The sequence below is a fragment of the Parastagonospora nodorum genome (assembly GCF_000146915.1).
Source record: "Parastagonospora nodorum SN15 chromosome Unknown scaffold_37, whole genome shotgun sequence".
Taxonomy (NCBI): Eukaryota; Fungi; Ascomycota; class Dothideomycetes; order Pleosporales; family Phaeosphaeriaceae; genus Parastagonospora; species Parastagonospora nodorum.
Genome location: NW_001884585.1, coordinates 32,168 through 56,024, shown reverse-complemented (window position 1 = coordinate 56,024; position 23,857 = coordinate 32,168). Strand labels below are relative to the sequence as shown.

The following is a 23,857-nucleotide window of genomic DNA, read 5'->3' as shown; positions in this document are numbered from 1 at the left end:
GGCCGGGTGCACTGTCGAGACCTGCGGGCAGGTTAGCCATGTTTAACTCCCTAGCCAGAAGCTAAACCATTCATACTGTATAGCTGCAATTCATCAAGTGTCTTATTAGATGTGTTGTCTGATGAACAAAGAATTATCGCATGTGTTTGCTTGCTTGACAACTTAGAGAGGGAAGGCTGGAAGATGTGCACTGCCACCACGGAATTTCCAGGCCGTGGTTCCAGCGAATCACAACACATGATGCGCTGTCAATCTCTAATGCAGTCTTCATCTTTACCGCAGCCCACATCTTGCTGTGTCCTACATCTTCACGCAGCCCATACATACGTCTCATCAAACAAGTACCCGTGGACTGCAATTGCGACACTCATTTCTGGACGCCGAGCCGCCCCATCAAAGCTCTGTACCCAGCGCACACCGTTACCCGATGAGTAAGCTTGATGACAAGATTGTTGGATGGCAAATGAAATTAGATGCCGGAAACCAGGATGACGTATCTGGTGATCTTATTGCGCTTCTATACAGCAGTGTGATCAACTGTATGCAATTCAGCATCGGGGATACCAGAAAGCAAATTCCTGAGCTTCCGTATTACTCATCCTTGGAAAAGAGTGCTGCAGCACTGGTTCTTTGGGGAGCCGATCACCGCGTTCTACATGGAGCCCTTGACAGGGACCTGCAGCGCTCATTTGGGTTACAAGAAATCGTTCTGCAGATTCTTCTCTCTATTGGCAATGCCGTAGCTCGATGTAGGTGTGCACTTATATTCACATTGATCGGCCTACGAGGAAATTACTGAACTCATGACAGACTTGCCTAAGGCTTCCGGCGATGATTCACGTCGTCTATGGGAATCTCGGACTCGCGAACTAGCATCGATATCAGGGGCCGCAAAATATAGATTATATGAAACAAGAGATGTAGGCGTCGATCAGGCTTCCATCGAAATTGACGGGCAAGCGTTGATTGAGACTATCGAAGTTCATCTTACGAGCCTCAGAAGGCTCAACAATAGCCTCGAATACCCAGCAGCTGACAATTCCGATGATGAGAAGCGGGGAGATGAATCAGATATCAAAGTTATACCTGCTGATCGATATTTTGCGGCTCTCATTCAGGCCAGATTCCCAAGGGCCGAGGCACAGGTGGTACAGAATCTTGGCGAATCGAACTGGGCTCGCTACAACCATATTCACAGGCAGCGCGAGACTGTTAGAAATAGTTCTGAGGTGACCACTGTAGCCAAGACACTGTCAGACTTTCGCGACTCTGGTATCGGCAGCGCGAGTTCCTTGGCGTATGCAGCATCAGTCGTATCAACTCGAGCTGAGGCCAGTCATAAGCGTCTGCCCCCACTTCCAAAGACAGCCCGGATGGGCCAGCCCTTTATCTGCGAAATTTGCGAACGAACTGTTACTGTGCGACGCACGAGGGACTGGAAGTTCGTAAACGTTTTGCAAACTCACTTCCCACACCCGCTGACGGCTTCGTAGAGAACATGTTTTCAAGGACATATGTGCTTACACATGTGTCTTCCCTGAGTGCCCGAAGTCCGGAATACTTTTTGAAGAGCAAAGCTTGATGGCAAGCCACATAGAGTCACAGCATGGTGCGATATCTGGAGTGTTATATATCATATGCCCGCTTTGCAAAGAGGATTTAAAAGGACCAGCGGGGGATGGATCTATACATCTTGCACGTCATATGGAAGAGATTGCTCTTGGGGTACTGCCAAATAACGCAGAAGTCGAGGATGATTCTGAGACTTCTTCAAGTCTGTCAAGAGCACCCTACGAGACTGCATTAGCTGCAAGTGTTGCCACAGATGAAGAAGAGACATATCAGGTCTTGAAATCTGCACCGGGCTATGATTTGTGGCACTGCTACGAGTGTGGCGCGGATAATCCGTTCTGGAGCCCTGAACAATGTCCATTTTGTGGCGCACCCAACACTAATGCTAAGTCACTTTAATTTCTTTTTGTAAATCACACTAGGCGTTTCATAAGACAAGGTCACGATCTCTCAATGTTTCGACTACATGCGTCGCTGCGACTACGGTTGTGGCTTTGAGTGACATCACAGTTTCTGGGACCGTGGTAGAAATGTTTGGAGTAACCATCACTGCGCCACTGAGGACTGTAAAAGCCTTGATGACTGCCGCTTGAATGGCAGAAGTTGTAGTCGCTGTCGCAGGTGGCGTAGTAGTCTTCGTTGGTCGTGTTACGTAGCAGCTGCATGCCGTGCTCACGACTGCCGAGACGGAAGCTTTAAATTACTCGATTATGGTCGTTTTCGGTTGTGAGTCGCGCTCTTTCAGTGACCTAGCATTCCAATATAAAAGATTGACGTTCTCGTAAAAACTAATCCATTCGTGTCCATCACGTAAACATTCCATCATCATCATCATCATCCAAGCGTCCATTTCCAGCCCAGCCCAGCCCAGCCCAACAATCCCACCGAACCAATCCATCATCTCCCAAATCCCACATCATCCCCTCCACCTCCATCCTACTGCCCCATAAACTCCCTAACCCTCTTCCCCCACCCCTTCCCCACTCGATTCACACTCTTCTTCCACTCCTCCCAATCCTCCACCGTCTCACCCTTCAACCACCTCCCACCACGACGCCCAACGGCACGAACATGCCTCCTCTTCCCATCGCCCGCCTTGTGCGCCCAATCAATCAATCCAAACTTCTCGAGCCGCGCGGTCGAGCAAGGCGTGAAGAGACATGTGCCGGAGACGCCGTAGAAGCCGATGGCGTGTGTGTCGTCTGGGTAGAATTTTGGCGCGAAGAGGAGAGTGAGGGATACATCGGTGGCGCGCGGGGTGTAGGGCATGCGGGCGATGTTTGTGAGTGATATAGGCGCGAAGCGGGAGGGAGAATGGTTCGGGATGTGGTTTAGTGCGCTGGTGAGGTCGAGGAAGGCGAGGTTGTGGCACGCGATGAAGGTGATGGCGAGGAATACAGCGGGGTTAGAAGTGGTGGCGGTGTAGATTGGATTTGTGTAGTCGGGGACTTGCAAGGGGAGGGAAGTGTAGGTATCATCGTCGGCGGCCATTTCATGGTATGCGTAGTCGTGTGTGTGGTTTGGGCGGCTTGTGCCATGCCACCGGTATTCGTCGAAGTCTGTACAGATGCGCGTATAGGGCCTTTGGTTTAACATGTGTAGGTAGTGCTTGACGCCGGTTAAATCGTCTGCGAACTCGTCCGGCGAGCCGTAGTCGTCTTCGATGGAGTTTACGACGATGCTGTCTTGGTAATCGTCCCATGGGTAGCGGTCGAGTTCGTAGCGGCCGCTGGGTTTGACAATGACCGTGGATGGGAAGGATTGCGATCGTAAGGAGGACATGGGCGAGTCTGGTGGAGACGGCTGCTCGGGTGCAATCACCTTCCTAATAGGCCTCAGAATGCCTGATGGCGCTTTGGGCATGGTGTACTGCGTGACCTTGACGGCAGGACGACGATTTGCCGTGTTATTTTGGCGCATCTTCTTGTTAATCACGAGCTGTGGGACAACGACAAGCTTGCGCTTCGGAGGCATTCTGCACGACGTGGAGCTGGCAGGGACGGCTTCTCGAGGCATGGGTTTGAACGTGCTGCGAGATTGCGTTTAGTCTTTCGGGCCTGCCCTAGGTCTTGTCTATGGTAATTGAGAATAGTCAGAAGGTCGCAAAAAATAGTCGAACACGATAAAAGGGTAGAGACCTGGAAGAGAAAAGCCAATAATGCTGGTGAAAAAAGATTGGGGTGCGACAGGTTGCGTCTTGAAGTTGCCCGTGCGCTCACCGCGATTATATTCACTTTCACTACGATATTAACCATTAAACATCTACTCGGACTCGTCGTCCGTATCCTGACCCAGCACTAGTGATACCACATCATCGCCATCACTATCGTTCTCATCCGCGGCTGCGTCACCTGGCTCTGGGAGATCGGGTACCGCAGACGCTGTGCTGGTGACTGTGAAGTCAGAAGTCTGCGGTAAAACGACTGTCTGGCGGGGTGTTTCGCTGGCTTGCGGTGTCAGTGCAGGAAGAGGAGGTGCAGCCGATGTGATCGTCTGTTCTTGCTTGCTGGTCTTGAGTCGCTTGCTCGGAGAAGACGGAGCAGCATCTGTCTGCGCTCGCTTGGCAAACTCCTTGGACTGGTTTTGCGATCGAACCGAGGAACGCAATTCTCTGGGAGATGGAACGGGCAGGTCAGTAGAGCCAGATTCGTGGTTTTTGGCTTCGGTGATTAAAGCATCTGGCATCGCAAAATCTCTGGTGTCGGTGTTTGCGCGTCCCTCTGATTCCAAAATGTTGTCCAGTTTGTTACCCATAAAAGACTCATCGTCTCTCTCCATCACCGACCCCTCTTCTTCCGCCTCTGCCTCTGCCTCTTCGTCCTCCTCACTCTCTTCGTTCTCAATGCCATCTTCCTCCGCCTCAGTGTCCTGAGTCCCGAGACGTATGACCGGCATTCTCGGTCTCAGCATTCCCTCTACGTTGTTCGAGGCTGGGAAGGATCGCGCTATGAGTGGAATGATACTCGCAGCAGGCTTTCCAAATTTCTTGCTCGGTGGTGGGTTCAAAACACTTGCGACCATGGCGTCCTTGTTCTGCGTCAAAGTAGCTGTGCGGTCCAGACGGCTTCGTAGCGCATCGGAAAGATATTGCGCTCGTGTACCTGAGAGCAGCACAGGAAGAAGGACTTCTGCAGCTTCACGCAGCCCGAAAAAACTAGAGGCGGTGTCAACTGCACTCTTGGAGTTGAGGAAGGTATCAGCGTTGGCAGTGGTTTGAGCTGATATGCCGTTGGTCTTGTTTTGGCTAGGTGCTGCCTTCGTGGAGGCAGATTCCAAAGGCAGAAGATCATCGCAACAAGCGCGCATGAGAGGTACGAGGGAGTCTACAGAGGACTTGGAAAGTCCGGCTCCGGACCGCTGGAGTAGTTTTGCAATCGCACGATAGCAAGCACCGCGCAATTGGATGGAGTCCTTTTCTGACGTAAAGGTCCAAACGATCTGGTCGATGATGAGCGCGTCCAGAGACAACGTGCTAGACTGAGACCGGCTCGTCAACACCAGGAGTAATTCAATTGTCGCCACATGAATGTCCGGCAGCACCAACCACAGATTTTCCCGCTCGTCTTTGCTAATCTGATTGTTGAGTTTGACATTGTTTTGGTATGCTTTGCTTCCCGAACCAGGGACTGTGAGCGAAAGCATTCTCGTGATCATGTCCATTATTGAGCTGATGTTGATACCCACAGAGTTGGCTGTCGAGCTCGCAAGATATTGCTGGGCAAGCTGAAGTAGCCGTACTAGACGCTCGCTACCGGCGAAGATACCAGACCAGGACGGCAGAGCCATGTCACTGGCATCGACATCTTGCACTTCGTCGTCTAGAGTGTGACCATTTGTGGTGGGCTCCCGTGCGGAAGATTTCCAGTCCTCAAATACAGCTCGGAATATCTTGTCGGCAACTCGATGCGCTGCATTGATGGTAGTCTTCAGGCTCTTCTCCCATTCATCACCAGAAGCTCCCTTGGCCGCACAGCTCGGGATCTGCACATATAGTCGCTGGGCAGCCAGTACAACACCAGAAGTGGTCTCTAATTTTGGACCAATCTGTTCCGCGCCGAGTCTATTAGATGGAGTAGGCGCGATCAGCCTGGCCAAAAGGGGATGGATTTGTTTCAAATACGACCTGAACATGGTGGGATGTCGAGGTAGCAGCTCATTGAAGCTTTCCAAAATGGTTTGCAACAGAGCGGCGGGTGCCTTAATAGCGAGTTGCAGAGCAGACTGGATGTAGCCCGGAAGAGATGGAGTCGTAATCTCGCGGACTAGGGTCGGATACTCCCTCGTCAAGATGAAGATGCGTGTAAGTGTGATGATGCATAGCTTCTTCGACGAAGGCGGCTCGGGTTTGCTTAGGGTTCCCAGAAGGCCGCGAACCCAAGGCAGACACTTTTGCAGTGTTTCCCATCCTCCGATTTCGATGGTCGCTTTGATGAGAACGATGGCCGACCATCTTCCTTGGACGGTACGGTCTTGCAGCAGAGTCGAGAGAAGCGTACGGTACTTGTGCACTGCTACTGAAGATTCGGATGATGTTTTGGACACGGCAGCCTGTGGTGAACAAAGAAGCGTCCTGCAATTGACTAGAGATGCGGCTATAGCAGGCACGTGTTGGGGAAGCTGCGCAGTTGCTGTTGAGGATATCCGGAATGTGAGGGCGCGCAGTGTGGCCAGCTCAGACGTAATGGGCGCCATATTCGTCTTCTTTCCGACAATTTCCAGCCCTCAAGATGGCCTCGGTATCGTTATTGACACTCGCTGGTACTTCACTCGAAAAAAGTTCAGATGCGCCGGGTCAATGTCGGGCCGCGACACGCTAATGGGGCAGGGGTCCACTAGCCGGCGCGATGCGTACGAGGATTGTTGGAGACGCTCCGTGACAGCTGTGCGGTCACGGCTCGCGTCTTCACAATGTATATTCTTTCTTGAACATGCATTCACCCATAGCCCAACTATACATAGCGTGATAGAGCTATTCGACACACAATGGCTGTATGTGCACCCGAATTCTTTCCGGGACTCGATGTCCACCGGGCTTCTCGAGCAACGTCATTGCAAGCAGCGGAAGCTTACAGCAACACAGACGGCCCCTGAGAGCGAGAAAGCCCAGCGCTACCTGCAGCAATTGGACGAAGCACGATGCGCCGGCCGCTGGCAAGATATCCCCGAGCTTTGCCGGAAAGTCGAGAAGCATGCGCCTCACCGCAAATGTGGGTGGTGATCCCAGGCCCGAGTAGGAGGTTGTGAGGGCTAACGGCGCATCCAGGCCTCACGACCACATCCCGCTCTGAAGCCCAAATAGCGGCATACAGCGCCCAGAGACCCTCGACTGCCGCCTCAACCGCCTCCCACAATCTCTCCCAGATCATCCCCACGCTGCTCACCACCATCGAGACGGAGAATGAAACGAGCCAGGACGCCTTCCAGGCGCATGTATGTCTGGGATGGCTGCATTATGTGCTAGACGAACCAAGGGGCTGGCCGTCGCGCACCTGCCCAAAGATTTCCGGGCAGCGACGGCCAGCATGTCTGAGGGAGGAACGCTCACTGGCTGGTCAAGAGTCTGCGTTGTCAAAGGCACCTACCTGCGGGGTACGACACCAACGTAATTCGTCACACCTTATCGACACTGACCCTCTACAGGATCCGCTCAGGAGAAGACTGGCGCCATGGCAGACGCTCTCGCCACTTACTCGTCCGTGATGCCATGGCTGTCCTCCACATCCACCCCCGAGTCAGCCCAATCTAAGATGTGGACGGAGAACCTCCTGGTACGCCTATGTCACTTGTCGGACCAGTCCTCGGATGCCAGCGACATCGTCACGCCCACCGACGCCCTACGCACCTACCGCTATTGGGGAAGACACTGGGAGGCTACCTCCAAGGGCGCAGGGCATGAGGTCTCCACGGCAGCTCACCACCGGCGTCGGGCTTGGAAAGCCTACTACGACTCGCTTTCCCGCATCCTACAGCAAGGTCTTCCTTACGAGGCCGAACCTGCGCCAGCCAGCTCAGAGAAGCCTCCTCTTCTCACCCAGACCAGCTTGCGACTCCGCCAAAGAGCAGAATTGAAGCGGGTCGAGACCGTGTACGAGGGCCTGCTCATCAAGGAGACACAATTTCCCCGGGCGAGCGAGATCAACCACGAGGTGGAAGCATGGGTCGACTCGGTTATGGCGAACTGGCGGCTGCTGTGCGGGCCAACTTGGACAGATGCTGATCTTGGCGAAGGCGGCAAAGAGGGTGTTGCGCGGAGCGTCCTCGATGTGAGTGCCACTATCCATCTTTGTATGATTCTTCAGCAGACTGATGTTGTTCCAGATACTCTACCGTGCAGCTACCAAGACCTTTCACTCCACCCAAGTCCTGCGCAACCTCTTCGTCGTACATGCATCGCTAGCCGAGTTCGACTTGGCGTTCAAGGCCTACGACTCGTACGTCGAAATTATAACCCGAGGCAAAGACCGTGTCGAGAAGTCGGGCGAGGCAGTTGAGGGCATCGATGATGACAGCACCGTGCTAAGGACTTCGGCAGAAGCAGTGCGACTGTTGTGCCGCTTTGGATCAAGGCACGAGGCGGAGACAGCATTGGAAATTGGACACAGCATTGAGCGATGGCTCGAACAGTCGGAACATATTAGGTCGGCCTCTGATGCTGGATCAGTGGCTTCGGTGGACACCATAGTCGAGCCGACCGCATTGGCCGCTGCGTTTTGCGCCATCGGCATCAGCCAGGCTCATTGGGCCCGACACACATACGAAGTCGAGCAAAGAGCCGTTTTCCAGGCCAAAGCCGTACAACACCTGCGCCAATCTCTGTCACCAGGTCTCGGCGATTCAAATAATGTCGACGCCCTATATGCTCTCGCACTGGTCCTTGCAGAGACACGAGACATCCCGGGCGCCATCAAGGTCGTAAAACGTGCACTTTCGCCCGCATCAAAACCCTCGACTTCCGTGAGCGCTGACGGTGTGCTTTCCAACGGTGTGGCAAGTGAATATGGCCGGGAGCGAAAGCTGATCCCATTGTGGCATCTGCTTGCTCTACTGCTGTCTACTAGGGGCGACTTTGTTGCGGCTGAGAAGGCTTGTGAAGCTGCGTTCGAGCAATTCGGTCCCCCGACTACACTCTTCGGCAACGATGAAAGCACGTATCGTAGTGAGCATTTGAACCAGAGCACTGGCAAAGATTCTCTCGGCCGCGGTATCGTTGATCGGATGGAGGGCTTCGAGAAGAGTGGTATCTTGCAGATTAAGATGACGCAACTGGCCCTACTGGAGATGACGGAAGGCTCTATCGCTGCCGTTGATGAATGCAACGAGCTGCTTGCATTATACAGTCGATTGTTTGGCGACCCAACTGGCCAAAAGCTGACACTCGATGCATCTACCACTGTCATGGCGCCTCCGAAAAGCGCCATCGGCACAGTTCGGGGAAGCATATTCCGCGGCCGTGGCTCCGTGAAGACTTCACCTCAAGAACCTTCTGCAAGAAATTCGTCGGTGCTCAGCTCCAAGGGCTCTACTGCTGCGACACAGTCTGGCACAGCTCCTGCAATCCAAGTCACTGAAGATGATGGCACCACGCATGGTAATGGCCATCGTCACCATTTGTTCCATAAGCACGGAAAGCAGGATGAAAGCTCCACTGGCGTCTCACGAAGCAACAGCAAGAAGTTACAGAAGCGCAGCTCCGCCAGTCTGCGGAGACAATCCATTCCAGACGCTAATCAAGCACCAGAAGTACCCCCTCTACCAGAGCATGCTGTTAATGGCGCAGTAGCACAAGAAAATCTCTCGCCAAGCAAGTCTGTCGATTCCCGCGAGCAACCATTGCGAGCAATCCCACACAACATGAATCACTCTTCGCCACCACTCGATCACAACAAGCAGCCGCCCAGACAAGATATGCGGTTACCTGCGCCTTTCCCAAGTACGAATTACGTGCCATCCGATCCACGCTTTTCGAAGATCCAGGAACGGCGGCAAAAGGTATCTCTACTAAGTGATATCTGGCTATTCATCTCCGGCCTTTATTCTCGCGCTCTGATGTTCCAGGATGCAAGAGAAGCTGTTGCGGAGGCTATGAAACTCGTTGAAGCATTTGAGGCTGAGGTATCGCAAGAATCGTCGACGGCAAAATCATTGGCGCAGAAGGGATGGGGCGGCGGGAAGAGCGTGGAGGAGCTCTGGGCGGACGCTTTTTCTGCGGTAAGTTTTTCCTCTTACCATTCATAAGCCATTCAGCTAAGACATATCAGCGAGGCGAATTGCTGCTTGCCCAGACATGGCACCACCAAGCACGAACGGATTTCGAGCGCGCCCTCCTTCACTTCCCCGATCATCCCGCCGGAATCGTAGGCCTCTCGAACATCCTGCTCGATATCTATGGCGAAATCATACCGCTAGAACCCACTCCAGTAGCACAGTTTACATCGCCATCTTCGTCGACTGTTACGCCGTCGGCTCCCAAAGACAGCTCAAACACCAAGTCGCAGCACCTGACGTCACACATACCTTCCGCCGAGAATCAACTTTCACCTCCCGTCCTGAACCGCTTGGCAGCTCGCGATCGCGCCTTTGGACTCTTGTCAACACTGACCAAACTTGGCTCCGGCTGGGACTTTTCTGAGGCTTGGTACGCGCTCGCGAGGGCCTATGAAGAGAGTGGGCAGATTGAGAAGGCCAAAGAAGTGCTCTGGTGGTGTGTTGAGCTCGAGGATACTCATCCTCTGAGGAGTTGGAAGAGTGTTGGAATGGGTGGATTTGTGCTGTAATAAGAAGCTGAGTGAGATTGCAGGGTTGCGTACTTATACCCCCCTTGAGAGCAGTTTGGATATTCTTGCAAGTGACAATAATGGATCTACGTATTTGTGCCATGCATGATAGACGTCCGGAAATGATAGTGACCGTAAGATTGCCACGTGTGCCTCGAAGCGGACCACATGGACCGACAAGCTGTAATACGAGTTGGCCGCAGGTTCGAGGTGTACCAAGAGTGTCCGCGGACACACAACAGATTCGCAAGTCGCAAAACATACCCCCTAACCCTAACTTCGTCCATACCACTGCAACCAACCAGCGTCAGATCGAGATCCGCACCATCCATCGTCATGTCTGTTGTCACAGCCATAGGGCACGACTGTCCCAGATTCTCCTTCACTTACACATGCGACTAGCGTAGTCACGATCACCGAGACTTTACACTCTCTCACCACTCACTATAACCGCAAACGCAGCGCAAGTATACCACGAGTGCTTATGGGTCTCTCGTCCTCTCTTTTCCAACTCCACCTCTCGCGTCAGTAACTGCCATGCGCCTCAATACCGCAATGGAGACAATTCCCGGAGAGGAAGACATCGGTCGTGTAGCATCATGGCTCGAGGATCTGCACATGGACAGCGACAGCGAACATGATGATATGGAACCCGCCACCCCGCCGCCCCGAAGGCCCTTTCACAAGCAGTCGTTTGACGAAGTGTCGCCGACAGATACCACCTTCAGCGGCGGCAGCATATTCGACAAGCCCTACCGCCAATCCCTCCTCCTCGGCAGCCCGGGTCCATACCGCGACGATATCTCGGATGTCACCAGCGTCGATGGCGAAGAGCGCGAGCCGATCAAGCAGCCCATCTTCCAGAGCACACTTTCACCGACTCACGCTGCAAATCTCGAATCCGCCACAGATCTCGCCGACAATGAACAACCCCCGAAACGCCTTACGACCGTCCTATCTTGCATCCAATGCACCCTCGCCAACCTCCCGTGCTCCCGCACACCCCCGGTCTGCACCCGCTGTACGCGCAACTCCACGCCATCCTGCTTGCTTCAGCGCCGCCTGTTCTCGGACGAAATCGCCATCGCACCCGCGGATCTGTGCACGCAGCCTGTTCTGCTCAAACTGGTAAGTGAAAGTGAAGAGGTGTGGGAGGCGAAGATGGAGGCCATGCAGGAGCTTATGGGGGAATGGAGGGACAGGAAGGATCGGGAGAATTGGATTTGTCCGAGGGTGGAGACGGAGAGGAGGAGGGGATGGAGGGGTTGGGTTGAGGAGAGAAAGGATGGAGGGCTGGGCCAGGGAATGGGAAGGATGAAGTGTTTGGAGTTGAGGGTTGAGAAGGTAAAGTTCTGAAGTGGGCCGGCATTACTGGCGAAGTGGAATGCTGGTGGCATCAACTTGGCAGCATCGCAATAGCGTTCGGAGGGGTTGAGGCGTTTGGGATCTAACGTTGCGATACTTGCTCGCATATCTGCTACTTACCTTCTCCGCACGGGCGAAGCTATTACATCTATGCAACTTTGGAGTTCACCCAACATCTCTTTCTACAATTTCGCTCCACTCTTCACCAGACCCTCGATCCCGACCTCGCTCGTCATCAAGATACACGTGTCCTTCAGACTTGGCACACGGTGTCTATGATTGACCTCCTGGTAATCCTCGCTGATCAGCATGTCCCTAAAGTGACGGATGCTCGGATAATGCGCGAGAGCAACTTCGTCCCAGCCATCTGCGCTTGCATCGACCAGGCTTGGGGAAGGAGAGGAGTCAGCGCTAACGACGTTGCCAACGATTTTCGCATTCCCGCCGTGTCGCGAACCAATCGTTTCGGCAAAAGCTTTGCCATACTTCAAGTACTCTTCTTTCATGCCTGGGTTGAAGGCGAGCAGGTTGAACATACTGACTGCGCCTGTAGCTTCAGGACCGGATGTCTTGGTGAATTCGTCGATCCATGCGTCTAGGCCCGAGCTGAGTTCGAGGTTTTGACTTGAACTTGTGACGCGCTTTTTCGCCTGGCTGAGCTTCGGCACGGAAGATGCATCGGGGTGTAGTAATTTCGCATTCTTTTGCGAGAAGTCTTGGATAAGGCGCGATGGGACGCCGGCGGTTATGCTCCAGTGATGTTGGACTAGGTCGGTAAGGGAGGATGGGAGCGCTGATGTGCTAGGAAGTACGATGAACAAATCCCAGGAAATGTTGCGCGCGAGCAAATTCTCGGTAGATAGTTGACTGGGGAGAATAATCCAGCGAACGACGCGGGATACGACCAGCGGTGCGACATTGGATGATTTGAGTGTTGAGACGATTGTTGAGAGCGGGTTTGGTGTGGTTTTGTGGAGAGACAGAAGGTGGAGTGTACACAGCGGCATATTGACGAAGATTAGCACAGCTGACCTAGACCTACCGTGAGATCGCTTGACGAACGCCTTCAGGTTTGAGATTGATATACTTAGGTATCATTGTTAAGCAGTGCACTACCTAAGTTGGATGACGTAAATGCGGAGTAAAGCCGAGGCTCAACGTCGAAAACAAAGGAGCTATCATTATGCTGTGCGCGACCACCAATAAGTTATGTTCGACAATCAAGACGAACTCCGCAAAAATCTGTCCAATTAGGGTTCTCATAGTCCACGGAAACATGCCGTACCTTCATAATTGGGTTGTCATGCCATACTACTTGCTTATAGAAGTTTTCGCTATTTTAAAGATGTTGACGAAGTATGCTGGGTTTTGTGGTGAATAATCAATTCAAAACCTAAGGGCTACATGAATCGTTGACCAATACAAGCACGAAGGAAACTTCGGGGTTGAATCGGAAAGCTACACTGTGAAACGAGGAACAGTGAATTCAGAGTGCCAGGCATTCACCGAAAGAGATATCGCGGCGTGAAGCATTGTGACAACATGAAGCTAGCCCCCTCTCCAATACTGTATCATATGTGTTGAATCAGCGAGCTCGAATCCTTCTGTTGTAAACCTCGAGAACCTCCACTCAACAACCAGCAGAAATGTCTTCACTCAACCAAAAGCGGTTAACTCTATCGAGCTGGCAGGTCAACGTCAATGTCTGTCGGGTGAATCGCAGTCTACAGTTGAACGAGTCCTCCGTTCCGATTCGCAGCAACCCAGCCAGTCTAATGACTTCGAAACCACGAAAGCCATTCTCGAGCCCTTCAGTCACATCTTCAACACCATCACGGAGTGCATTGAGCCTGAAGCAATTAACCGAGTACAGCTGAAACCGCAGGGTGGAGGCTTGAATGCTAACGTGCTTGTCTACACTGTATACAGTCGTCAAGACGATGGTTTGGGCCAGATCTGGTCTCGAGGCGCCGCCGCTCTTCCGCGCAATACGCCCCAGTCTTCCCAGTGCGCCCTACAGAAGTTCAACCTATGTGATAGTGCAACGTACTCAATGCTACCCTACATCATTCAGGCCGTATAAAAGGTTTACGGTCGAGCAGATGGAGTCGTCATTGAAAATTTCGTGCCTCGAATGATGTTGGCGTACTCAGGGGACGAGCCCGCTGTATGCAATCACTCAGTATGCATCATCACTTCCGCGTCTGGTGAGCAGCAGTACATTGCTGACTTCACTCTAGAGCAATTCGGCTGCGAGTCCGAATCGCGGTCCTTGAAGCGCAGCGACTATCACGACTTGGTATGTAGCGAGTTTGGTGGAGTATGCATAGGTGAAGAGTGGTATGCAGAAATGGAACGATTGACGAGCGATGTCCAAGACGAGCCTTTCCTTTACAAGGTCTGTCAGGCTACCCGGAAGACTTGCGGTGTGGTTGGTACCACGTCATTCGAGAAGCTGCGGAGGTCAGAGCAGACGGCCTGGGTGCGGGATCGTGCGATCGAGGCGGTGTTGTGCTGTGACTAGTACCGCGTATTGTCAAACATGTCGGAACGTGACTCGGATGCAATTTATAGCCCACCCGATAGCGTGACGCTATCCATATCATTATTGAATGCTACGGTGAGCCTCTTGTTGATGTTCCTCGTAAACCATGACTCGCAGCGACTGGTGGATCTCGCCGCCCGTATTATTCTTCTTGTTCACAGCTTGGTTCCAACATCATGCGCGAAGAAGAAAGAGCCCAAGATTTAAAAACAGAACTTGGCTGCATGAAAAAGCAGCAACAGGTCTGTTGGCTCAATATGATCCGCTCCTCGTGATGAGTTTCCATGCTAAGACTTAATGCATTAAATTTTTGAGAACCAGTGTCAACTCTTGTGTTTGGCAAATAGCAGGAGTGTCTGCAACATGGGCAAATATCGTTGTTGGACGCCGAAGGGGAATAGGAGGAGAGTCAGCAGAGGCCGCTCATTTGAAACCGTAGGGCTTAGCGCTCATGGCATGCCGCACCCCTGCATCGAGAAACGTCTCCCTGACAGCGGGTCAATGGGATTGTGTCGGCGCATAAACATTTCCCACTAACGACCCAATAATGACCCAGGCACCAAAATGAGGAGGCCCAGAACATTTCTTGCGCTGCCGTGACAGGGTAGGTGCGGGCCGTTTGTCCACAGAAAGCAGCAAATGTCAAAGCTGGCCAGTTACACGAGAGTTATTCACGAGATGTGAACCAAATTCTGACGGTGTTCCTTGGCATGGCGTTTCGACGGAGGAATTTCGAGAAGGACGGAAATTTAGGGCTTTACATTTTGTTTCTACCTAAACCGAGTTTGGATGTGGCGTGGCCCACTAGCGTTTGATACCGCGAGGCTGAAACTTGAAGTTGATTGCTCTCCTTGGTACCACCATGTGACGATCATACACAAGACTCAATCCATTGGCTGAAAAAGCACAAATCTTCTTCGCTTATGGGGGTGCATGGATGCACAAGCGCTGCCAGACGTGTGATAGTCTAGAAACAATACATGTTTATGACGAGGATGACTACTAAGCCTTTTAGTGCGGCAGAAGCCCCAGAGGGAACACGAGCAGAACTCAATGCTTGGGAGTCTGGACAAACCAATCTCCGTCCGAACCGACTCTGCACTTGTGCACGGCAAGCTGTTCGCGATAAGCGGATTTGCACTTCCGTATAAGACGTCGAACCATTCCCACTCAGTCCAACATCAGCTTCATCTTCAGCAACCATTACATTCGTTTCAGTCCTTCTTTGAGAAATTCCATTCGCTACACATTCTTTTATCCAATCCATTCGTTTTTGCCAGTCAAAATGAAGTTCTCTGCTATCCTCATTGCCTCCGTCGCCCAAGTGGCCACTGCCCATTACTTCATCGACACCAATGTCGTTGGTGGAGTTAAGCAGCCCGCCTTCAAGTATGTCCGCAAATCTACTCGTGCGACCCTGTACAACCCAATCAAGTTCTCCGACAACCCCCTCACCGATATCCGTGATGGCTCCCACGTCGACGGCCCTGATATCCGTTGCAACCAGGGTGCCTTTTCCTCTGCTGGCAAGACTCAGGTCTTGACCGTCAAGGCCGGCGATGAGGTCCGCGGTACCTTGGCTGTTGGTGCCAAGTTCGGGCACCCCGGTCCTGAGTTCGCCTACATGTCTCTGGCTCCCGGAGGTGTTCAGCAGTACGACGGATCCGGCGACTGGTTCAAGATCCACGAGCAGGGCGTTTGCGACGGTGGTGACTTCACCTCTACCGCCTGGTGCGATTACAACAAGGACTACATCTCTGCGACGATCCCCAAGGACACTCCTGACGGCGAGTACCTCGTCCGCTTTGAGCACATTGGTGTTCACCGCTGCCACGTCAACCAGCCCGAGCACTACGTCTCTTGCCTGCAGGTCAAGGTTGTCGGTGGCGGTAGCGGCACTCCCGGCCCCATGGTCAAGGTCAGTTCAACTTCATACATGCCTAAGATTCACTTGTTAACATAACTTAGTTCCCTGGTGCTTACAAGTCCACCGACCCGTACGCCAACTTCAGCATCTACAACGGTCGCAAGGCTTTCCCCATGCCCGGCCCCAAGCCCTGGGTTGGTGGCGGCAGCAGCTCCGGTCAGCCAGCTAAGGAGGAGACCTCCCCTGCTTCATCTGCCCCTGCAGCGCCTGCTTCTGCTTCGTCCGCACCCGCTGCTCCTGCTTCGCCCGCTCCTGCTTCGCCTGCTCCTGCTTCCCCCGCACCCGCTTCGCCCGCACCTGCTGAGCCTGCTCCTGCTGAGCCCGCACCTGCTGAGCCCGCACCTGCTTCTCCTGCTCCTGCTTCATGTACCCTTGGTTCGCCTACCACCATGGCCACGGTCGCTAAGCCTGCCTCTACTCCTGCTCCCGCTGCCGGCGCCGTAGCTCTCTACGGACAGTGCGGTGGAGAGGGGTACTCTGGCGCCACCAGCTGTGCCACAGGTACTTGCAAGTCCATCAACCCATGGTACTCTCAGTGCCAGAACTAGAGGGTCAGCTATTGTTGAGCGAAGCAATTCATTGTGAGCAACAAGCTGATGGCATCAAAACTTCTGCTTTCGGCTCCAGAGCCATTGAGCAAGGCTCCGCAGGATTTTCTCGGGGACGAGCGTAGAACTTAGAACCTTTTTGTACATAATCTTACATTCCACGACAGCGTACCGAAGTTCATCTTTGAACAAGAAAATGTCTATATCCTTTCCACCCACTATCCCACCCTTTGGTGACCATGCTTTCGAATGTTACGCCCTTGCCACTCATCATTGTGGATAACTCCAGCTTTCGAATGTCACGCTCCCGTCACTGATCGTTGTAGTACTGTCGCACTCGGTACTAGTGGTAAACTTGCTGTTTGCCCCTGCTTGCCAGAACACTTGACCATCGGAAGTCTTCTTGATGTACTTGTACTCAAAGATAGTACCGGCTGGAAGATCGATGGTTCCACTCCAAGGCGGGTTGCTGCCGGTGTACTGGCTCGCGCTGAGTGCCTGAGCACCTACAGGGGCCCAGTTGCCAAGTTCCGTCAATTGGCCGACAACGAAGACCTCCTGGCCAAGGTCGGTAGTGGCGAGAACGTTGAAAGTTGTCCTGGAGATGCAGGCAGGAGTTCCGGTGCAGGTTTCTGGCGGTACATTGTTGGATGATTCGTCCCAAGATGGGCTTACGACACCATTGCGGCGCTCAGTCGCGGTAATGAAGGCGGCGTACGACCAGGTCAGGTCAACGGCGGAAACAGGAGAGCCATTTGCCTTGTTGAACTGCTCTGAAAGACCGCCGTTGGCAGGTGTGTATTTCATAACAATCGCCATGTAGCCATCAGCATATGTTTTGACGGCGTGGATGATCGAAGTGTAGGTCGCAGAGTCCTTGGCATAGGTGCCGACCGCGACGTTGGGTAAGAGGTCGTTGAAGAACGGTAGGGATACGGCGTCCACGGTAATAGACTCCAGCTTGTTCCATTGATAGGCAGCGGAATAGAGCTGCTCTGCGGCAGCAGTCGTAGTCAGGTACCACGGGTTGCCATTCTGTCACGGCCGTTAATATGACATCGATGCTAGCTCATGGTAAGTGGCTTACAAAGTAAACGTCCTCAGAATATCTTCCGACACCGACGGCTTGACCTTGCGGAATACCTTCGTTGATGGCGTACACGGAGCGAAAAGAGTCGGTAACGGCCTTATGGTTGGCAAGAGCCCGAGACGAGCAAGGCTGGAAAGTGGCATCGGTGCACTTCGAATTGGGGTCAAAAGTGTGGATCGTAGAGATAAGAGAGTTGGCATCCTTGCCAGTGCGACCATCGTTGAGGTTGATGTTGGAGTCAATATAACTTCCAGTCCAGAAGCTCTGGACGAAACAGATTACCTGGGGAGCAGCTTCGGCACACCCATCGCATGTCTTACCAAGTTTAGTCGCAAGAGCAGCGCCCTCGACAAGAGCGCGGTGAGAAGCCGACAGAGTGAAGAACGATGAGCCGTTGGTCTCCTCCCACAAGTCGAAGCCAGTCTGGTTCCAGTAACGTACAACATATGCGAGGTCTTTTGCGATGACGGGCCAAACAATATTGGCTACCTGGGTGGATGCGCCATTGGCAGCGAGGTAGTTGGCATAAATGGTGAGCGCAGTGGCACGAAGAGCTGGTCCATCACGTTGAGGACGACCCCAAGGACCGGTAAAGGCGGTCCTGTCGACGTTAAACTTGGGCTCACCAAGTCCTCCATTGTCAGGGCTGCCAGATGGGCTCGTGACACCTTGAAGTTCGGCTTGTGTAGACACATAATCATCAATCTTCTGCTTGAGTGATTGATCTCCGGCAACAAAACGTTCGATAAGCATCTTATAGGTCAATGCGGAATCCCTAGTCCACGTGAACCAGTCTAAAAAATGTCAGATTGAGCCTACACCAGCGAACCTAAAGATCCGACTTACAATCTGGGTCAGATCGTGATGGGCTGGCGATAACAACGCCCTCCGCGGCACCCTGCGCCTTGGAGCCATCGGGACCCATGTTTGCGAATATGCCATTGATGGAGACATTTGCTTGAGCTTCGATGAACAGGTCGAGTGCAGTTTGCTGTCTCGCACCATCATTTCCAGGGAAAGGCGAACCTTGAGCGCCAACCAGGAGTAGGGCTGCCGGAAGGGCACTTAGAAACGATGTGAGGAGCATACCGATCGGGATCTCAATGAGGAAGTGGTTGAACTGTTTAGTAAAGGCACTGGTCAAAGATGAGAAGAACCTCGTTGAATATTTATGTCTAGGCTAGTGGACCTGTGGTATGTAAACGCGACTGCGCTAGTGGACACTCGTCATAGCCCGCTGGCTGATGACAACTTCGGCTTCCCTGCCAGTAAACGCAGCTGTAAACAACGCGGAGTGCATGCGCGATTCAGTCGCGCCATGCAACACGGAGGTGGTGGTGAATGGCCATGGTGAGAAAGGAGCGGACAGGCGACGAGCCAACCAACGTCACGACATGGTGAGGCTCATTTTGCACCGGTCACTAGCGGGCGGCTGATTCTCAAATGATCATGGAGAATCTGTCAGGAGGACGTGAACATGTGAAGAGCGACAAAGTCAAATTAAACATCTACCCCGGATTTAGCGTCAACCAATAGCCTCACGTGGTCACAGTACCTTCCTCTTCCGCACTAGCAATGACGGCGCACTCCCGGTGTTCGCTCGCGTGCCACGAACATCATCATCATCATCATCGGTCCTACACCATTGCAGCTGAACACTGATCCACAACGCCATAAATGTCTCAACCGGTTGAAGAAAGGCTATTCAGGTGACATATTGTCTAGATCTCATGGAAGAATCACGAACGCCGGAGTCAGGGATTAGGTGAATGACATGCTCCAGCGCAAGCTACTCCAATCCAGGGTTTCGATGGTGTGAATACTTTTATAACATTTTGTTTGTACAGATCGCAAGGGTACGCCGTTGAGACCACGGCGGCCATCCGCATTGACTACAGCTCGGTAGGGTTATACAAGTCGGCGTACTCGACCGTTCCAAGCGCACGGTGAGCTCTAGCCGCAGCAATTCCGCTCACAATGGCGTTCTCCAGAATCTGCTGCAAATTCGGGAGATCGTAGTACATGTCCAGTGGGCTGGAAAAATGCAACAACACGGCCACTGATGTGGAGGAATATGACGTACGATGTGCGAAACAGTTCAGAACGCGTCGACGAGTCGTCTGCACAGTGCGGCTTTGTGGGTGAGGCTCTCCACGAACTATCTTGTACCAGGTTCGCCTAAGCCGCGAAAAGGTGACCGTATAGAAGGGACGCCTGAACGATACAAGCATTTCGATGACAACGCGGACGGGCGGCGATTCAGGCACGTTCTTGCTGCATTCAGCTATGCGGAGGATGAACGTGCCTATGGCCTTCAGGACTTCGTCATCGATCTCTTTGGGGGCACGAAAGGCCCGTCGAAGCTCCGCGATTCCTGCTCGGCCAGTGCGGTAGGCGATGATGGCCGATATTACTAGGCCGTTACGCACGCCGCTTAGGAGGCGCTCTAAAAAGGTTTCGATGGAAAGTGTTAAAGTCCCCCATCGAGGTAAGTGCGACCAAGTCTTCTGGCTTGACGATCATTGTTGCTGGCTTTGCTGACAAATGTGTGAGAGCCGGCTTCATGATGTAGCTTGCCTCATCATTGATCGTACGGCATGTCTGTAGGATACGAACACCCTCGAGAGACGCATTGATCAGTGTGCCGTAATGTCCACCTCCTCCCAGAGAGAGTGGGACAATGTGTCGCTTGTAGACAACGTCCAGCTCCTCGTAAATCATGAGGCGGATCTCTGTTGGTAGATCCAGCAACCTAAAGGGTTTTGCAAAGTCTTCAGACTGTCGCGTGTTCGGAAGATCTTCGCTGCATTGATCATCTGACTGCATGGTGAAAAGGCCCTGACCCATGTTGCGTGCCTGACCAACAAAGCATGACGTATCGATGTTTCTAGGATCTGACTGAGCCATGGCGGTTGGAAAGTTTACGAAGAGTGATTGTTCGGGTTGCGTCTGTATTCTAGTTGGGCTGCAGGTTTCCAAGGGGGGAGATGGCGGCAGGGAATGTTTTCTAACCACGAGGACGATAATATGTCACTGCGGAACTCCGAGCCACTTCATAGTGTCGGTTTTCTGCCATCGCATTTCAACGCTTGTAGAGATGGGTAGTTAATTGCCTGATTTAAGAGGATGTATCAACAATGATGGACCTTAATTTCTACCCGCAAAAGGTCTAGTTCTTCCACTTTCAGCCTTGTTGACGATGGGATAGTGCAGTCGGGAAACAAAACGATCGCGAATTTCTGCAACCTTGTCCCTATGTCCTTTATGACTGCAATGGGAAGTGAACAGATCCGAAGTAATACTCTTCTATGGTACATTAAGCCTGCAAGCCTGCTTTGCATGAAATGGCATCTGTCCGGGGAGAGAAGCTTTGAGACGTTCCATCGAGGGCTATGGATAGTTGCCTTTGCTCTTTAATGCACAACGAAACTTTGTCAAGGGATATGCCGCACTGAAGAATACTGGCTGGTAGCGCAAAGCTATACGTGCTGCCCCATTCATGCTGCTTTGGCCTTGGAGCGGCAGAAGATATGTGCGCCCTCGGAAGAGACTGCGCACGTCCTGACCAGACATTGTACACTTACTTCAGCTCGACCGGAAACACAAGATGTGCTCGGCGAGGTCAAGGTGACCTCTAGAACATCCGTCTGCTTCCACTCTTCGATATCAATCTTCATCGTTACAATGCCACGCACGGTAGTGATACAGCCACCCCTCTCCTGCTCTGCATCTGTCTTTGAGAGATCAATATGCACAGAAAGGAAATACTGGTAAGGTTTGGCCGAATGCTCCGATCCAAGCCTCCCGCGTCCATTGCGCGTGCCGTGAGTCTCGAAGTTCTCAGGATCGTCGTTATGAATATGTTTCAACGTGTATTCTCGCGTAGGCTAAATAATGCATAGTCAGCAGCCGGAACGCGGCACTCTTGGATGCGCAAAGTGCGAGAACAAGTACAGAAGGGATGATGCACGGGAGTGTGGAGAAGGGCCGATTAGTGCAACCCCACTTGTCTAACCCCGCGGTCCGTCCCTTCCCACTTAGCAAACTCTTCATTGACTTCATTCAACTTCATTTAACTTCACCTCGAAAGCATTTTTCACAAGTTCGTGCTTTCTTTCAAAGCGAGAAACACTAGACACCAGGAAAGCTGTTAGGGTTTGCGGACATGCATCCACGACCTCATGAGCACTATGGCCCCGCTTCGGCGCCATGATGTGGCGCTCCACTACAATAGCCACCACACATGCACCCTTGCATGGCAATAATTGCAGACGGCGCACACGATCCACTCACGATGCACTTTGAAATCACGCCACGCTTTTCAAGCCCATCACACACAGCCACGCGGCGCAGGTATGGGGCGAGTGCATGGCTGAGGTTTCGGCGCGTCTTCTCGGCCTCCGTCAAACTGCGGTCCAGTGACATTGTGTGACCCCGGTCCTCGTTTTCTCTTGCTCCGTTTGACGACCTCTGTGATTTGTGCTTACACCAAGCCGGAAACACGGCAAGATCGTGGATATTGAAGATGGTTGTAGCCACTGAAACTCATGGTCGCTGTATGCATTTGGTAAGGGCTCGAGCTATGATTTGAAGCAGGGTGGATTCCACTACGTATTGACACGAGAAGAGTTGGCTGGCCATCTTTGAATGACGGTGAGTCTTTCGAAACAGCCCGTACCGCCCTTCCGTCCGCGACCTTGGGTTCTTGCATAAAGTCTGAGCTTTCGCGACATGCAAGCAGATCATCTCCACCCATCGATACCCTCCAGCTTCTCAAACCTCCAGCGCCAACGTCAGTTCACTCATACCTCCACTGAATCATCAAGATGACCTTCCATTACTCTGCCGAAGACATTCGCGTCGATGACGGACACATTCTCCGCGCTCGTCTCCAGCGCGCAGATGGCGAGTACAACGATGCTGAGCTCGATCTGAACAATCACATTGGCAACGACAACGGTAATACGATCCGTCGCTCAACGTGAGGATGAGCAAATACTGATTGCAGGCAATAGGCAGCTTTGTCTGGGACGGCGAAGGCTTCTCCGGCTCAGCTGAGAACGTTCACTTCTCCATCGAAGGTGATGGCGAGGTCCCCGTCCTTCGCGCCACTCTTTTTGACGGTGATGGCAATGGCACTGAGCGCGACCTCAATTTGGGGGAGCGTGTCAGCAACAACGATGGCAACTTTGAGTATAGTAAGTCGTTGTATCGCTCGCATTGAGATTAGCATATTGACGCAGTCCAGACTAGCATTTTCATAGCTTCCATGCGAAAACTTAATAAAAGGATTAAACGTTCAGGTTACTCGCTCGAGTAGCAATTCCCAATCTATTGTCTCGTAACCGCAAAAACCAGAGTGATGAATGCATTACGTAGGTCTAACCAATGCCGTCAAGACTGCTGCATATGCTGCCGTCGCTGCTAGTAAATTCATAGTATCTGTTTTTGCAAACAGCACAAGACCAACAGCAAACATGAATATTGACGTCAGGATAATCGCTAATTTCTTTGCCTTCACATCCCCAACTATCAACATCAGCGTTGGGGCGATAATGATCGAGCGACCCGCAAAGGCAAAAGCAAATCGTTTCTACGCCAAAGTGAAGTATTTTCGCCGTTCCTCGCTCGCTCACGTATGCTCGCGAGTCGTGCCTAGACTTAGTCCGAGCGCTTCGCTGTGCTCTAAGAGCGTTGGGTAGAAGGACACGAGTAGATCGGCATCGCGGAAGAAGATGCGGCTATGGTTGCTCGGAATGGTGAAGTCGACCCACCTGCGCGTCCAGCATGCCGTCCCACCCAAGCGCAGAGCGCAGATTGTAACTGTGTTCGGCCAGCATAGATAGGCTCAGCAGCCAGAAGATGTCACGCTGCCTGCACCGTTAGGGTTGCCAATTCCCGAACTTGGTCCACCGCTAGACGGGCTGCACTGCGCAGAAGAAGATTGCGACTTCCTTACTGTCCATTAAGATGCGCTGCGGAAACACCGCAAGCGCAAGCATAATGCGTCACACTAGAGTGAAGAAGCGAACTCTA

The 23,857-nt window shown here is 52.6% G+C and overlaps 12 protein-coding genes across 12 annotated transcripts; 6 read left to right on the top strand and 6 right to left on the bottom strand.

Annotated features, from left to right (window-relative positions):
- Positions 1-427: 427 nt before the first annotated feature.
- SNOG_15287 (hypothetical protein) lies at positions 428-1,493 on the top strand (the record flags this gene model as incomplete). Its single annotated transcript, XM_001805390.1, has 2 exons — positions 428-749; positions 811-1,493. 2 exons carry the CDS (start codon positions 428-430, stop codon positions 1,491-1,493), a joined length of 1,005 nt encoding a protein of 334 aa, XP_001805442.1.
- Positions 1,494-2,508: 1,015 nt separating this feature from the next.
- SNOG_15286 (hypothetical protein) lies at positions 2,509-3,546 on the bottom strand (the record flags this gene model as incomplete). The annotated part of the gene is made up of 1 exon (XM_001805389.1): positions 2,509-3,546. The coding sequence occupies one exon, from the start codon at positions 3,544-3,546 to the stop codon at positions 2,509-2,511; it is 1,038 nt and encodes a 345-aa protein (XP_001805441.1).
- A 288-nt stretch (positions 3,547-3,834) lies between these two features.
- On the bottom strand, positions 3,835-6,264 carry SNOG_15285 (hypothetical protein; the record flags this gene model as incomplete). The annotated part of the gene is made up of 1 exon (XM_001805388.1): positions 3,835-6,264. The coding sequence occupies one exon, from the start codon at positions 6,262-6,264 to the stop codon at positions 3,835-3,837; it is 2,430 nt and encodes an 809-aa protein (XP_001805440.1).
- An 830-nt stretch (positions 6,265-7,094) lies between these two features.
- On the top strand, positions 7,095-11,702 carry SNOG_15284 (hypothetical protein; the record flags this gene model as incomplete). Its single annotated transcript, XM_001805387.1, has 6 exons — positions 7,095-7,161; positions 7,213-7,340; positions 7,368-7,817; positions 7,891-9,784; positions 9,817-10,329; positions 10,876-11,702. The coding sequence occupies 6 exons, from the start codon at positions 7,095-7,097 to the stop codon at positions 11,700-11,702; spliced, it is 3,879 nt and encodes a 1,292-aa protein (XP_001805439.1).
- A 191-nt stretch (positions 11,703-11,893) lies between these two features.
- SNOG_15282 (hypothetical protein) lies at positions 11,894-12,718 on the bottom strand (the record flags this gene model as incomplete). The annotated part of the gene is made up of 1 exon (XM_001805386.1): positions 11,894-12,718. One exon carries the CDS (start codon positions 12,716-12,718, stop codon positions 11,894-11,896), a length of 825 nt encoding a protein of 274 aa, XP_001805438.1.
- A 639-nt stretch (positions 12,719-13,357) lies between these two features.
- Positions 13,358-13,794, top strand: SNOG_15281 (hypothetical protein; the record flags this gene model as incomplete). Its single annotated transcript, XM_001805385.1, has 2 exons — positions 13,358-13,578; positions 13,641-13,794. 2 exons carry the CDS (start codon positions 13,358-13,360, stop codon positions 13,792-13,794), a joined length of 375 nt encoding a protein of 124 aa, XP_001805437.1.
- A 459-nt stretch (positions 13,795-14,253) lies between these two features.
- Positions 14,254-14,463, top strand: SNOG_15280 (hypothetical protein; the record flags this gene model as incomplete). Its single annotated transcript, XM_001805384.1, has 2 exons — positions 14,254-14,331; positions 14,374-14,463. The coding sequence occupies 2 exons, from the start codon at positions 14,254-14,256 to the stop codon at positions 14,461-14,463; spliced, it is 168 nt and encodes a 55-aa protein (XP_001805436.1).
- A 1,078-nt stretch (positions 14,464-15,541) lies between these two features.
- On the top strand, positions 15,542-16,731 carry SNOG_15279 (hypothetical protein; the record flags this gene model as incomplete). The annotated part of the gene is made up of 2 exons (XM_001805383.1): positions 15,542-16,174; positions 16,225-16,731. The coding sequence occupies 2 exons, from the start codon at positions 15,542-15,544 to the stop codon at positions 16,729-16,731; spliced, it is 1,140 nt and encodes a 379-aa protein (XP_001805435.1).
- Positions 16,732-17,001: 270 nt separating this feature from the next.
- SNOG_15278 (hypothetical protein) lies at positions 17,002-18,908 on the bottom strand (the record flags this gene model as incomplete). Its single annotated transcript, XM_001805382.1, has 3 exons — positions 17,002-17,766; positions 17,819-18,615; positions 18,668-18,908. 3 exons carry the CDS (start codon positions 18,906-18,908, stop codon positions 17,002-17,004), a joined length of 1,803 nt encoding a protein of 600 aa, XP_001805434.1.
- Positions 18,909-19,713: 805 nt separating this feature from the next.
- On the bottom strand, positions 19,714-20,728 carry SNOG_15277 (hypothetical protein; the record flags this gene model as incomplete). Its single annotated transcript, XM_001805381.1, is given in 2 exon segments — positions 19,714-20,234; positions 20,251-20,728. 2 exon segments carry the CDS (start codon positions 20,726-20,728, stop codon positions 19,714-19,716), a joined length of 999 nt encoding a protein of 332 aa, XP_001805433.1.
- A 590-nt stretch (positions 20,729-21,318) lies between these two features.
- On the bottom strand, positions 21,319-22,246 carry SNOG_15276 (hypothetical protein; the record flags this gene model as incomplete). The annotated part of the gene is made up of 2 exons (XM_001805380.1): positions 21,319-21,588; positions 22,160-22,246. The coding sequence occupies 2 exons, from the start codon at positions 22,244-22,246 to the stop codon at positions 21,319-21,321; spliced, it is 357 nt and encodes a 118-aa protein (XP_001805432.1).
- A 164-nt stretch (positions 22,247-22,410) lies between these two features.
- SNOG_15275 (hypothetical protein) lies at positions 22,411-23,162 on the top strand. Its single transcript, XM_001805379.1, has 4 exons — positions 22,411-22,474; positions 22,563-22,780; positions 22,837-23,019; positions 23,070-23,162. Exons 2-4 carry the CDS (start codon positions 22,648-22,650, stop codon positions 23,072-23,074), a joined length of 321 nt encoding a protein of 106 aa, XP_001805431.1. The 5' UTR covers positions 22,411-22,474; positions 22,563-22,647; the 3' UTR covers positions 23,075-23,162.
- The last annotated feature ends 695 nt before the right edge of the window (positions 23,163-23,857 follow it).